This window comes from Dermacentor albipictus, chromosome 3 (genome assembly GCF_038994185.2).
Source record: "Dermacentor albipictus isolate Rhodes 1998 colony chromosome 3, USDA_Dalb.pri_finalv2, whole genome shotgun sequence".
NCBI classification, from domain to species: Eukaryota; Metazoa; Arthropoda; class Arachnida; order Ixodida; family Ixodidae; genus Dermacentor; species Dermacentor albipictus.
Genome location: NC_091823.1, coordinates 89181929 through 89196682, shown reverse-complemented (window position 1 = coordinate 89196682; position 14754 = coordinate 89181929). Strand labels below are relative to the sequence as shown.

Sequence of the window (14754 nt, the reverse complement as noted above, 5' to 3'; positions counted from 1 at the left end):
CTGCTCTGAGTGTAGCAGACGACAAAAAGAGCGGCGTTTAAAGGTGGCAGCACTGCTGCAATTTCCAGTCCGGCACGTCATCTGCTCGGCGGAGCGCGTGTTGCGCGAATAAAACGTAAACAAACTCACGTGCGCCCAACGACCAACACAAGGCGAAACAACTACGACCGACAGAAGTGTCGACAACAAAGCACGAGGCATTACGCAAAGCGGACCGCCTATCGAACGCGGATCGCGTCTGCCACTGCATCACATACGGCGACGGGAAACGCAGAATCCGAGCAGCCCCGCCGTGCGTCGAACTGGCGCGAAATGCTCCCGACAGCGCGCTCATCGCCAAGCGACGCTCTGGGGAACTCACGCGCGCGACCGGAGAACGGGGAAAAAGCTTGCGGCACGCAGCCCGACCTCCCTCCCCGAGGCGCGCTCAGCCGAGCCGAAAGCGGCGGCGGGACCCGCCGCAGTAGTAGCGGTCGAAGGGACACCGCGGCGAACGCCCGGCCCGTCCCCGCCAGGCCTCGAGCACGGCGCGCTCCCCGCGGGGCGAGCATTAATAACGACTCCCCCCCTCCGGAAAGCCTGTCATCGTCGAAGCGCAGCAGCCGGCAAGCGAGCGGCGCGGCGCAGCCGCCCAGCGAGCGAGCGAGGCAGACGGCGATCAGGGGAGAGCAGCAGCAGCAAGCACGGCGGAGTGGCACGAGTACGGACGCACGCACGCCGGATACGGCCGGCGAGTAGGGGAGCAGGAAACCGGTTGCTTCCCCGTGCGCCTGGAAGGCTGCCACGGCGCCGGCTGCGCGCTCGCCGCTGTCCGCCGCCACCCCGAGATCGTTCGCTCGCCCTCGCTCGCAGCCCCGGCAACGGCGGCGAGGTAGCACGCAGAAGCCAGCGCCGAGCGGCGCCGCCGCCGGGGAAGGCCAATCGGGCATCGGCGTACGCGGCTGCGGGCCCCCACCCGTCGCCGCCGCGCCGGTCTCCTTGCCCCCCGCCTGCGGCTCGCACGGCTCACCGCCGCCTGCCTCGCCCGCCACATCGCCGCTTTGTCCGCCCGCCCCGGCGAGGATCTCGGCGGCGGACATTGTGGCGTCTCCGTCGCTCGCCGTGCGTGGAACGGCCGTCCGCCATGCAAGCATGAAAAGCGGCTCGCGTTAAAGAAAATCGTCTGCTAGCGCGTGGAAAAGCCCGCACTATTATGTTAGGCGCAAGCTGGATGACTTGTTTTAAAGAAGATTAAAATTAATTTATCACCAGTGCATGAACCTATGCAGCCCATCTGTCGAGAAATTACGTGCGTACAAAGCGTGGGGGCTCGGCTCACAACAAAACACGACCTGCGACCGTGTTCTTGCCCTATGTACTACGTTCCCGGCTGTTCGCACAGCCGCGTTGGCGCCTGTTACATCTTCTGCGAATGACCACACGTGCTGTTAACGCGGAAAAACTAACCCGCCACATCGCACGAAGGCCGTTAACCAGGAATTCCCACGAGATCGAGCGCCAACTCGTGCTATCCGGGTGCGCCGGCAAGCGCGGCCTCCACCAACGCGGCGCTCGACTATGCACGTCCATGTCCGATCGGCGCCGACGCGGAGGAGACAAAAGCCTGGCGAGCCCGCACCGGCAGGCGAGAGCACTTACCATCGCTGTGTTCAGGGGCCCCGCCATCTCCGTTCTTGGTTCGCTTCGGTGTTGTGGCGCCGTCGCTGTCCGAGTCATCAGGGGTTGCCGCAGGAGCAGGACGCTTCGGGCCGCTGCTCTTGCGTCGAGGAGGGTTGATCGTCGCCGTCGCCTGAGCCGCCGCCATCGCCATTTTCTCGGCGAACGCGAATCGGGGTCACGGTGTAGCGCTCGAGCACGCCGGAGGGACCGGACTGTGCGTCCGCGCTGGCCGGCAAAGGCCCGTGGCGCCCACAAAAACACCGCGGGAAAAATACACGTGAATCGACGGCCTGTAGCAGCACGATTTCAACCCGCTCAAGACCCTCCTGCTGGCTGGCGGCGTCTGCTTGGGAAAACAAAACTTCCTCCTGACAAACCGCCACCACCGCTGCTTCCCAACTGGTCGACATCGAATGAACTGCGCATGCGCACTTGAAGGCACACTAAACTTTTTTTCCCTAAATATAGACCTGCTACTTGTTTAGTCTGGCAACCTTAAACCATTTGGTCGTCTGCTCTTTTTTATGAAATGTCATGAGTGCCACGGCGATTTTCTATCAAAATAAATGTTACTAGAGTGATAGCACCGTATCATTAAACACATCGTTACAGCATCCACACTTCTGGAAAGTGCTGAGAAGTAAATTTTGTAATACTCCTTTGATCTATGCGCACATGCTTGGTAGCAACAGAGGATCGCAGAATACCTTTTTTTAACGTTTGTTACCAGCATCATGTCCTCTAAGAAGTTCCTGCTTGATTTTCTGGTAATCCATGACAAAAGGCTGATCTGAGAACTGCCTTGTTGCTCCAGAAACAAATAATGAAGCTGTGGCTCTTCTCCGTAACACCTACTCCTTTGGAGAGGTTGAGTTTTATGCACAGCAACCTTGTTCTCTGGCGTCATCAGCGTCGCTTGCGTCACGACCAGAAAAGGTGGCAAACCAAGGCGGCAAGTTGATCAATTTGAATCATCTTATCCAGGAGTATGTAGCTATCATTACTGGAATGCACGACTTGTTAGAAATTTGAGTTGCGATGTTCCCACATATTTCGCTGTCCGTTGTTCTTTGAAGGTCACGAGCATGCATTTTCAAAGGCCTGAACGTCGGGACAGCACTTTTGTTTCAACATCTTCGTTTGCCTCGTAAAATTTTAGTAATAGCCGAACTTACGTAGTAATACTAGACAGTTGCACAAAACGTGTTTTCCAACTAATGCCCTTTTCACGTGCCTCGATATTGCACTGCGCCTTCCGCAAGTGCGAACTTCGCATTGCTAGTCGCTGCAGCATTGCCGTTTCACATATGCATCTGCGATTTTCGAATTTGCGAGCACCTTTCCATGGCGTAGGCTTATTCAGCCAGCTTCTGTGAAAGCAAAGCAAAACAAACTAGGGACTTTAGCGGAACGTTTCTGTGGTTTAGACCTGGCAGGCCGCAATGTTTTCTGCACATCCCCTCAAAATCTTTAGCAGTTCAATTTAGCGCCGACAGTTATAACCTGAAACAATCCGTAGTGCTCTTTTCAGCGACATAATTAAAACATTGTCGATATTGTGGGGCTCTAATAATGCCACTGTGAGCACTGTTAGGTCAAGAGTAGGGATGTGCGAATAGTGATCTTTGAGACCGAATTGAATACGAATCAAAGAGTGCCAAAATAGAATCAAATATTTTTCAAATAATGAATAACCATCATCATAATTATTATAAAACGATGTTCACATCCCACTATGCTTAACGTTAGCAAGTTTCCGTCATTACACAGTATGTTATGAAGCATTGCTTATTAAAAGCATGAATGAAGTATTACGAGCAAACAAGTAGATTCTTCGCATGCACAGGACTCTACAGAGAGTTCGAATGATCGCTGTACAGCCTGTGAAGCATGGCTGCCTAAGCGACATATGTTCTTCCCTACTTTGCAAGTTCTCATGTTTTATGTTGATACTATTCCCGCGAGGGTGAATATTTACCGTGCTTTTTCTGAAATTTTATGTTTAACTGGGTGTAGTTAACATGTTGAAGTATTCAAAAAGTATTAGAAATATGTTTGTATTTGCAAATATTCATTATTCGATTCGTTATTCAAATGTTTTAAATGTTTGCACATCCCTAGTCAAGAGAAGATCGAGTGAAAACAAGTGAATATCACTTCAAGAAAAAAGTAAAAATCCTAATCTCAGGCTTCCTGAAAACACTTAATGTTCTCGTTCTGGCGAGCACAGTTGTGTTGCTCTCTGGGGGATGATCGATTTGATGCCGTTGTCTTATGTAGTGTCTACCAGAGTTTTATCCACTAGTTGCACTTGCATGCCTCGCAACTAAAAACACATTTTTGAAGTTTGAACAATGTTACAAGTAATGTTGCATACAACTTCTTCTCGCCAGGAATATGTCCGTGGCCTGCTAGCTTTGCAGCGCGTTGTTGCCTGTAATCTCAATTACCTACTGCTTTAAAGTTAAGCTTTATTTGCGAACCATTCTGGACTTCCCTGTCACTGGCTGGGGACTGCTATCATGCTGATTAGCTCATACTTAAAAATAGAAAACTGAATTACATGCCTGATGGCAGAATAAACCGTTGGTCTAGGCAACCCGATGCCTCTAACCATTGGGCCACAACCGCACGTACACTTTATTGTACCAGTGCCAACTAACTCTTTGAGATGATCGTCACATAGGTTACAGTGTGTAGCATGGGTGTGAGAAGATTCACATCTGCCAGTTTCTTTACACAAAAGAGGGAGGAATGAAATGTGCAAATTTTTAACATTTGAATAACTGCTTTGCAAAAGCGTCTCTTCACGTAGATTCCAAGGTGTGTGTTGGACCTGTACAATATGTTTAAAAAAGCCCTGTGTTAATTTTTGTTTATGAAAAAGTCTCTCTGCTCTGAAAAGGATCGCCAGCCCACAAGGGAAGCATTCTGCAAACACTCGGATGCCAGAGCTACATGTCTAATCAATGTAGTATCCATACATAATTAACCTTATTTCACAAACACATAGAAGATTTGTAGTCAAGAGAATTATATACGTAATAGGACTAGACAAAGAAGTACATAAAACATTATTACATAAATTTTATTCTCTTGCTGTTAGCTGCGCAGCAAGAAGTTACGAATATGTTATGTGATTGCAAAATACATTCAGTCCTTGCCTGGCAATCGAAATATCTTGTGGTGACAGCCTGAATTGTAGTCCCATTTTCTGAACTGCCTCCCTGTTTACAAACAGAAGGGAAGAGATGCAGCATCTTATTCAAAACCATAATTTAAAAAATGGTCTATAATAATTGAGGTCTTCATAGGCCAAATTACGCTGTGTCAATCTTAAATAGCTTTTCTTCAATTTAGGATTAAGCCAAACCTGACACTCATTTCAGGTATCATGTCACACTGATTTTTCAGGTACTGCAACTACAGCTGCCAGCTTGTGACCGCTGAAGTTAGGTTCACTTTATCTGCACATGTGTCAGACATTTAACGAACACATCTTGCACTGCAGCACAAGCAAGGTTCGCATCCTAAATAAAATCCGCCACGTGCAAAAATCTGTAATTCGTTCGAAACTTAATTGCATAAGTCAAAGTAGAAAATAATCTTACACCATTGTGTATTCCATGCATTCAGATAGATTATTTTGTCACTTTGAGGACTAACATAAATGGATATGTTTTCCAGGGCAGTCTTCTTTATTTTACATCTACTGGCATATTAATGGGAACCATTCTTTCCAGGACACCTCTTTGACTTCCTGTTATCGCTCCTTCTGAATAATCGACAGTGTGCCAAAAGAACGGCGCATGTTCTAAATCACTGTCGACTGGTGCAGGACACAACCATTTGCGACATCGTTTTTGGCCTCCCTTCCTTATGTCATAGGTCAAGTGCACACTTGCTAAAGTGAATATTTTTTGACAACTAGAAGTTGCTGTCTTTAAAGGCACTCTATTCTTGTAACACAAAAAGGTTTCCATGCCTTCAAAAGGGTAAAATGTGCAGAATATAGTGTTGTTTGTAATTATTACAATAGAGATAGTCACCACCTATAGGTAAATACTGAAAGAACCGCTGGGAGAAATACAATGTATTGGCCAAATCTAGTTTAGTCTGAATGCAAACTTTGCTGGTTTGGTTTTCTCGCTCGAAGTTGACATTTAGCATTCCAGGACTAAATACCTATTCCATTTCAACTCCATTCTGAAATCAAGGGCTCCCATTCCATCTGTCTGACAGGTGCCATGATTCCATTCCCATTTCATTGCGAATGTTTAAAATGTGGAATGATTCAGGAATCAATTCAACTCCAAACATGCCACTCTGCAACTCTGTTTTCTATGTGTTACGTGTGCGGGCAAAAATACTTGTGTGCCATGATTCTTGTGCACAAATAAAAATGTAGGTGACTCAAAATATAGGGTCCTCTACTTCAGTGTCTCCTATTGCCTCTGTGTTGCTCTGGGATGTTGAACTCAGTCCATTTTATCCATGCAAAGATTACCAAAGAGCAGCCTTGGGTGTCGAGGCACCTTGGAAGTTGTTCAAACACTATTGGAAGGTCGATTAGTATCATTGGTAGAGCTAGAATATCTACAGGGGTACCACTTCTTAGTTCTAGAATGCATGGAACTTTCCTGTTGTTGGTCCTTGGTGCTGCTGAGAACACTTTTGTGCTTTCTCTCACCTGCTGGGATCACCTAGATGCCACAGCATCATGGTAGAATTGACACTTCTCCATGAGCCGGCCACATTGGAAGATTATAATCAATAATTAGCTGTCCTGCGAGGGAGCAATTCAGGTTGCATACGAGACTCATTGGATTGACAACAAATGAACAGAAAGGGAGAGACATGAAAATTTTGGGTCAATGCTCCTTTGACACCAGACAAATGTTTTACGCAGCCTCTTTCTATGTAGAGCAAAAATGCTTCAATTTTGATGTTGAGTTTCACTTGTTACACGCCTGAAGGTACTTTCTGTCATCTCGAGTTTCGTCACAGGCAACTAGCCTTTGTATATGTTCCGTAATTATGCACTCTTGTGCACATTAGGAACTGAGGTTCACTCCCAGCAGCCTAGTGGTTAGTTATCAATGTCAGTGATTAAGAGATGGTACGATACAATTAGTTAAATGGTAGTATAAAAGCTAAATTGCATGTACTATTTTCAGTGGGGTAAATAAAGTATGTGAGTAGCGACCAACATTGCAGTACATCATGTTACTACATATGACTTGAACATTTGCTTAATTTGATCACGTAAGCAAAAAGAAGCTTTCTCATTGTTTACCATTGCCAAGTGGGTAAGAATTTTTACCTCCGAAAGTATGTAATTGTTGTGATTAAAAATTATTCATCTTGCTGATAGGTGGGGTTCACATGTCATAGATGACATAATGGTGCTGCTTCTTGTAGTTAAAGTTTTGTTGTTTTTCTGTATTTTATACCACTCCCCTCTGTAATGTCTGTTGACCCTGAGGGTATCATAAATAAATAAATAAAAGGTGCATTTAAAAGCAGGGTAGTAGGATGGCAGAACAGCACAAGAGTTTGTAGCTGGATTAGTCGTTCTTTTGTTCAGTATGGCGAATGAGCAGATAGTGTGACAAGACATAATACAAATAAAATAGCACTTGTGTTTTGTTTATATTTCTTGTCTCACTATTTGCCACATTGAGCAGAACAGGTAGCCATAGAATGAGTATAACCGACTGATAGTGATGGCAGCATTGCCATCGACAGGTACGGATATTATGTTGGAGCAGTGTTATACTGCGTGTCTGTTTACGCTTACTTTTGCTTGCATTCATGCTTGCCGAATTTCAGCATTCTAGTCATTTATTGCCTCTCAAGTAAATTTTTGTTTCTTCTTTTATAGGTATTGGTGGGAACCAATGTATTTGATAAGCGGAATTACGACAAATGTCTTTTCAAGACAAAGCTGATTATGCCAACTAAAAGATTTCACTAGGTAGGTCAGTGCAACATATGTACATACACATGTCCATTTGTGATGGGAAAATGCACTGTGGTCTAATTAGTGTCAAGAATATAAATGTACTTGTGCAACTAAGGCAGAAAAAGTTTCCATTGTCTTGAAGAGGATTGGCAGTGGTAAGGAATTTCTGTAGAAGTAAAAATAGTTGAGAAAGGTTCGTTTCCACTATTGAAACTTGTGAGGTAAAAAGGGCAGAAATATTTTTATTGGAAGCGTGTTTGCCACTGTTCTGTGCAGGTGCGAGTGGCGTGAAAGCATTTATTCATCTCCAAAGATGCTGGGCTATGTTTGCAAATCATTTGACCTGTGATTTATCAAAGGGAACCACCTGTTTCGCTTTCCGTAATATTCATCAAGTGACCATGCAATACCTTTTATGAAAGGTGTGGTACGTGTAGGTTATTAAAATGCATCTGCTCATGAAAATTCGCCAAAACATTCTTTTGAATGTTCATTTGAATGTTAATGTACATGTAGTGCCTGCCAAACCACAGCAGTGGTCTTCCCTTTTTTTTTCCATCATTAGAACTTCACTAAAGTCTGTGTGCCATGCACATGTAGAACAGTGCCTTCCATCATTACACCTCAGGCTCATGTTGTGCAACCTTCTGTTGCACGACCCATCTGGAAAGCCATAGTACCAGCGCAGTAGCTAAATTAAGTGCAAGACGCATTGAGGCACAATTCCCAGGAGAGTCGCAGAGAAGATTGGGCACGGCCGCACCGCAGTGAGAATGCTTGTTTTCGCACCCCAGTGAGAATGCTTTGCTTTGAGGCAGCCTATGTAGGAATTTGTTGTTGTAAATTATGCAAAGCAATTTATTGTTTGGTCAATCTCACCATGTTCCCATTCCTTTACAAAATCTACAGTGCTGTACTATCATACTTTGCTCCTTCAACGAACACAACACTCTAAGTACATCTCATGAGGTACTATTCAGTTGCTTCATTAATATTACTTTCACAGCATACCAGAAAACTGAAAGCAGTTGTTTATTATTTATGAGCTCTCCAGTTGACCAGATGTCCAGTTGTAAACACTATTGCATGCTTGTAAGAAATAATGTAAATAAGCCTCACTTTTCACGAAAAGGACTCCACGCAAAATTTATGTTTCACTTTACTTAGAAGTTAGAAAATATACTACATCAAATGGGATATCCAAAGGCCTGTTCTCACAAATATTTGTATTCAGTAGTAAATTTCACTATTTGAACACCCTAAGTGAACAGATCAACGAAAAGTGCCATGTGGGTAAAGGAGAGAGAGCATTCTTTGTTGAAAAAGCAGTGTGATTAGCCAGTGAACGTTTGTCTACATGCTACTCTGCAACGGAAAAGTGAAGTTCTTTTGAAAATTTATGGAATTCATTCAGCCACATTCAGAAAAGGTGCCCTCCCTGTTCTATCATTATAGTAAAATATATCTTTTTTACAGAAGACAGCTGCAATTTAAAAGCTTTACCATTTGGCATCGCATTCCTTATGTCGACTCTAGTTTTATTTGACAGTGCTGTCTAAGGGCATTCGAATAGCGAAATTTCCAAATTGGTTTGAATACCAATATTTGAGAAAAAGTCATCTTCAAATATTGCATGTTTTCTCATTTCTAAATGAGTTGAAATGCGAAGTTCGCATAAAGCCCATATGGCAAAAAAAAAAGAAAGAAAGCTTAATTGCAATAAAGGGGACCTGAACCACTTTTTATGAAAGTGGAGAAAGGCATTTGAAGTAAAAATAGGCTATTTCAGAAACACTTTGCCACAAAAAGTACTTCAGTGCGTTCAGCAGAAGCGGAGTTATTGGTAAACAAACACGGCCTCCACTGTGCTCCTGTTCCTTCATCAATGCGTTGCACTGTGGATGCTATGGCGCAGTGGGGTGTGCCCACAACGCTCCGCCTTCTAGATGTCACCGTGGCACGCATTTCAAATTTCATTCTGGATCTTAACATAGATGCTACGACTTCCGTCTTTGGTGCCTACGACGTGCTAAACTCAAGCCAAACGTGGTTGTGCTCAGCGAGCCGCAGTGCACTTAGCCAGTGGACTTGTGGCGGCACGCTGTAGTGGCCGCGGTATCTATGCCATGTAGCCAACCGCAGCTTGATGTCAGCTATCGGCCAATAGCAGCTGTCGAAGGGAATTATGAAATAGTCTGTCTAGAAGAGAGTGAGGACGTGGCCTTCCATTGAAAAGAGAGTGTTTGAGAGAAAGGTGACTTCACGATCTGCTTGCGAGCTCCACGCACCGCATGCGACAGCAAAACTTGGCTGAGATGTTCACAGCAGCATATGCTACTCGTGGACTATGTTATTTCACCAAGCCCGAGGGATGGTTTGGGCTCCTTTAAGTGATGCGGGCGTGTGGTGCCTGTGTTGACTGGACGTCCCTTCAACTAAAGAGCTTCTAAATGAGAAACAACTATGTTTGATTTGATTTAAAATTTTTATTAAAAAGGAATCCCTTTCCATCCCATGCTCTTAATGAGTGATGAACCACTTGTACCATATGAAGATACCTTTAATTATTTAAAAGCAACAGGAACCCTACAGGAACTGTAGCACATTTCATGCTCTTATATTTTTACTTGGCTATTTACATCATTTTAGCACATTTGAACAAATAAGCCACTTCGAAAAACATGTGCTTGGCGCATTATAGCCTGCATGGCTGCTGTGCCATTAAAATCCTAAATAATCATCAACTGTTTTTGATTATCTGGTGCATCTTGACTATTATAGTAGAGATAGAGTTGCTGACTTCAATGAAAGGCTGGCAGTAATGAAACAATGGAACGGCTCGTCACAAAATGCACATACTGCGTTTGTTGAAAGAAGTGTGATGCTACAGCATAGCACATCATTTTAAAAGGGATGCAAACATAAGACTGCCCAGATAATAAGCTGACTTACCCTAATCGAGACAATAAACTTGTAGCTTCCTAATAAGCAAGGCATTATTGTTTAACGACAAAAAATTATTGAGCAGATGTGATCTGCCCTATGAGTTCACTCTGGGGCTGGTAACTCTGGGCAACAACCATGGCTCTCCTACAGAATCATTTGGAACAGTCATCACTTGCACAAACCTTTCCCCCACGAGATTCCAATAAGTGTTATTATCCATGATGTCAAACCTTTAACAGCAAACATCCATTATCCGTTACATTGTCCATATATATTCAAACAGAATTAAGTATTCAACTGAATAGTGAATTCTATAATCAAATAGCAAGGCAACAATTCAACTTGTATTTACAAGTTGGGATATTGGCATACCCTTGTTCATTTCAGTAACTCTTAAATTAAAGGGACACTAAACAGGAACATTAAGTTCACCTGTAATAATAAATTATGCTTCTGCATTAGCAGAACAACTTTTTTTCTGATGAATGGAGGCCTGGTATGACAGAAAGAGCGTATAAACAGAATACAAGTGACAACACTGCCCTGAATTTCTTGCACCAGCTTGTCTTGATGTGTCCTGGATTTTGAGTACGCACTGAGGTCCAGTTGCAATTGTTTATAGTTAAAGGGAAAATATGTGGTATTTTAAAGAAATGAAGGACTTGGCCTACCAGGTTGCAGTAATTTTTCTTGCACCGAAACGACCCAAATATGAGAGTATATGGTACTTTCATATCCTTGACGTATCATACCAAGTCCTGGCGCTAAGCTTCTGTTCATTCCATGCTGTTCCATTTTTTTTTTTTTTTTGCTGAGAATGAACCTATTACTGCTAAATGAGTGAAAATAGCTTTGAAATAATTATTTACCATTCTAAAGTGATTCAGTGTTGTTTTTTTACTGTTCCTTTGATCATCAGTGTCCCTTTAAGCTAGTGCTTTATTGATTACTATATATCCTTTGTGGGGTTCTCACCCGTGCTCTTGGGACAAACGAACGACAACACAGTAGTGCAAACAATCACAAGAGCATTTATTCCACCTTTCATAGACTAATGCCTGCTAGCCGAGTTGTTATCCACAAAACATGCCGATGGCCGCGGGCGCGGAAGTCCAACTTTTGCTCAATAAGAGGCCCAAAGACAGAAAAATACTTTAAAATTGATATAATCTTATACTGGTTGGTTTGGTGACACCAATCAAGGAAACCTGCTCATAAACTTCTTTTTTGTCATACAGGTCACTGTGTGGCAAGCTGGTCGTCCTAGCCACAGGCTCTGGTGCATGTACTCCATCTGGCAGCAAGGCTTCGATGAATGGCCGCCCGGCTGCCTTTCCAAGAAGCATCAGGACACGGGCTAACTTTGGATGGAAGAAAGCCTTCCACTACACTTTTACACATCAAATTCTGTGACGTCAGTGGGTCCACCTCAGTGTAAGGATGTAAGAAAGTATCATCTGTAAAAGATAATGATGTTACACTAATGATGCTACCAGGTCAACAGTTTCTTGTTGCTGCAGTATGTGAGTTTTACAAAGTCTTGAAGTATTTGCTGATGAAATCTGCTGATTTTGAATGTAACCCTAGCCCATCTTTAGACTTGTAAGCGATACAAATTACAACACATAAATGCTATGAAAAATACTTAACAAATAAAAACAAACGAAATCTTGAAGTAACTAGTTTCCAATCCAAAACAAGTCAGGCACACCGTATCTGGCATTCAAACAAGATTAACATGATTGAGGATGAATAGATTTGTATTCAGCAACCTGAACAAACTGAACAAAAAGTGATTTAGTTTGAACAATGTGCAGCCATGAGCAACGGTCTCTGTGAATTCATAAACAAGGTTGATGACCTTGAGAATAGAAGCTGTCGTAATTATATTGTATTCTACGGTGTAACTAAAGAGCCAGATAAGGCACCACATCTGGAGAACAAAGTCAAGCAAAACATATTCAAAAATATGCTGCTGCCTCCAAATTAACTCTTTAGAGCGAGCTCATAGAATCGGCAGCTGCCAGAGCTTGCGCACTCCCCATCATTCTTCAGCTGTACGATTTTACGAAAGTTTTTCCCACTGCAGCAAACTAAAGGGTAGTCAAAATATTACCCGCCGTGGTTGCTCGGTGGCTATGGTGTCAGGCTGCTGAGCACGAGGTCGCGGGATCGAATCCCAGCCACGGCGGCCGCATTTCGATGGGGGCAAAATGCGAAAACACCCGTGTGCTTAGATTTAGGTGCACTTTAAAGAACCCCAGGTGGTCGAAGTTTCTGGAGTCCTCCACTACGGCGTGCCTCATAATCAGAAAGTGGTTTTGGCTTGTGTAACCCCATAATTTAATTCATTTAAGGAGTCAAAATATTGGTTAAAGAGGATTTTTCAAAAAGAATAAGTAACATACGACATACACTTTGGCAGTCAGCTGCAAATGAGAGGGAGAGAGACGCGAAGGTCTTGCTTTTCTCTGATAAACTGATAATACACGGCACAGCATGGCTTACGTATGGGAACAAGTGCAACAACTGAGAGTAGAAAAAAACACAACCACAACGCCAGTGCATGCTTCTCGATCAAGAACAACTGTGCAATTACACCAGAAAAAAGGACAGAATAAAACTAAGTCATTAAGCGTTATGTATTTTAATGTGCATTGTGAAGTAAACATACTCAATTTACTTGATAATCTAATCCTTTCTTATGACCCTCATATCTTAATTAAACGAAGCTTGGCTACATGCATAAGTGTAAGACTGCAAAGCAGTTCCAGCCGTGTACTAATTTGTTGGGACAGGTCAAGTAAAGGAGGAGGAGTAGCCATCACTGTAACAAGCAATATACAGTATTCAGTCTTGGTAAGTCTGATATCAGTATTAGATCCTATTGTTCATCATGAAAGGTTAGGGTGCAGAATCACAGATACTGGAAAGCACATACTTATTGGAGGTGTCTACCATCCTCTGAATGCCACACCTGGTCTTGTAGAAGAAATGCATGACTTCATTTTGCAGCACACAAACTCCAGATCAAAAGTTATCCTGACTGACAATTTTAACTTGCTGGAAATGAACTGGAACTATCTGAGCCTTGGCAGCAAAGAAGCCAAAAGCATAGACTCACTGCTTTACACAGCATTCAGCTTTTCATTACAACAGTCGGCCGACGGTGACCTGCAAGTCATCGATACTTCCTCTTCACTTGACCTCGTGTTTGTGAGCTACACATTGCAAGGGTGTTGACTAACATTTGATAATGGCACTTCAGATCACAAATTGCTTTCAGTGACGTGTCCTATCACAACTGCATGTGGGCCTGTCAAACACTCCTTCATTTATGTTGAGGCCTGCAGCAAGCAGACAATGAGGCTGTGCTAAATGCTCTGTAATTCTATTTTAATCAACTCAAGGCTTTGGACAACATGCATGAATTATGGTCATACATTAAAGACCTGGTGAAAATAACTTCTTCCTGACAAGAAAAACAAAAAGTGCATTAATAGGAATTATCTGTAGATGACACACGAAATGAGTAGTCTTAAACATAAAATGAAACAACAGTGCAAGGCAGGCATGATGCCATCTTATCAACTACATGCATGATAACATTCAAGAAGCTAAGCCCATTTTCATGGCACCACCTTGTCGTAGTTTATGATAAACAGTCCTCGCAAGTTCTTGTGGTACTTGACTAATGAAAATGCTTGCCTAACACAAATTACTGCTTCAAACAGAACTCTCACAGAGCCTGGATCAATTGCTACTGCTTCTTAAAGTCAGTATTTATGCACACACACAAAAAAGCCACGTGCATCACAATAGCATGTTACACATTACAACAGGCGATGGCCGATTCAAACGGAACTTAAGAAGGAATCTTATGTTTCTTAAAAAAATCTTGATATGAAAAAGTCACCCAGTCCAGATGCCATTAGAAAGACATTTTTCGAAGCGATACGCTTCCTTTTGTCTCAAAACACCTGCAGAAAAATGTATTCAATATCCTTAGAAAGATCAGGTATTCCCCATGATTGATGGTGCACTAAAATCATTCTGATTCACAAATTTGGATGTAAACTTGAACAGCTATCAGCCAGTCTAATTAATCAGAACATGTTGTAAGTTATTAGAACATGTTATCTTTAATTCTATTATAACTCACCTGGAAATTAATACTCATATTT

General features: G+C 43.2%; 1 protein-coding gene and 1 long non-coding RNA gene across 2 annotated transcripts in view; one reads left to right on the top strand and one right to left on the bottom strand.

Annotated features, from left to right (window-relative positions):
• LOC139057462 (nucleolar transcription factor 1-A-like) overlaps nucleotides 1-2011 on the bottom strand; it is a 30112-nt gene extending 28101 nt beyond the window's left edge. Inside the window, exon 1 of the mRNA XM_070535778.1 lies at nucleotides 1639-2011. Within this exon, the coding sequence (XP_070391879.1) occupies nucleotides 1639-1810 (172 nt within the window). The 5' untranslated portion in view covers nucleotides 1811-2011. The remainder of the gene's footprint in view (nucleotides 1-1638) is intronic.
• A 196-nt stretch (nucleotides 2012-2207) lies between these two features.
• LOC139057463 (uncharacterized) lies at nucleotides 2208-13319 on the top strand. Its single transcript, XR_011512806.1, has 3 exons — nucleotides 2208-2645; nucleotides 7544-7636; nucleotides 11809-13319. It is a non-coding gene; the product is annotated as an uncharacterized lncRNA (long non-coding RNA).
• Nucleotides 13320-14754: the final 1435 nt, after the last annotated feature.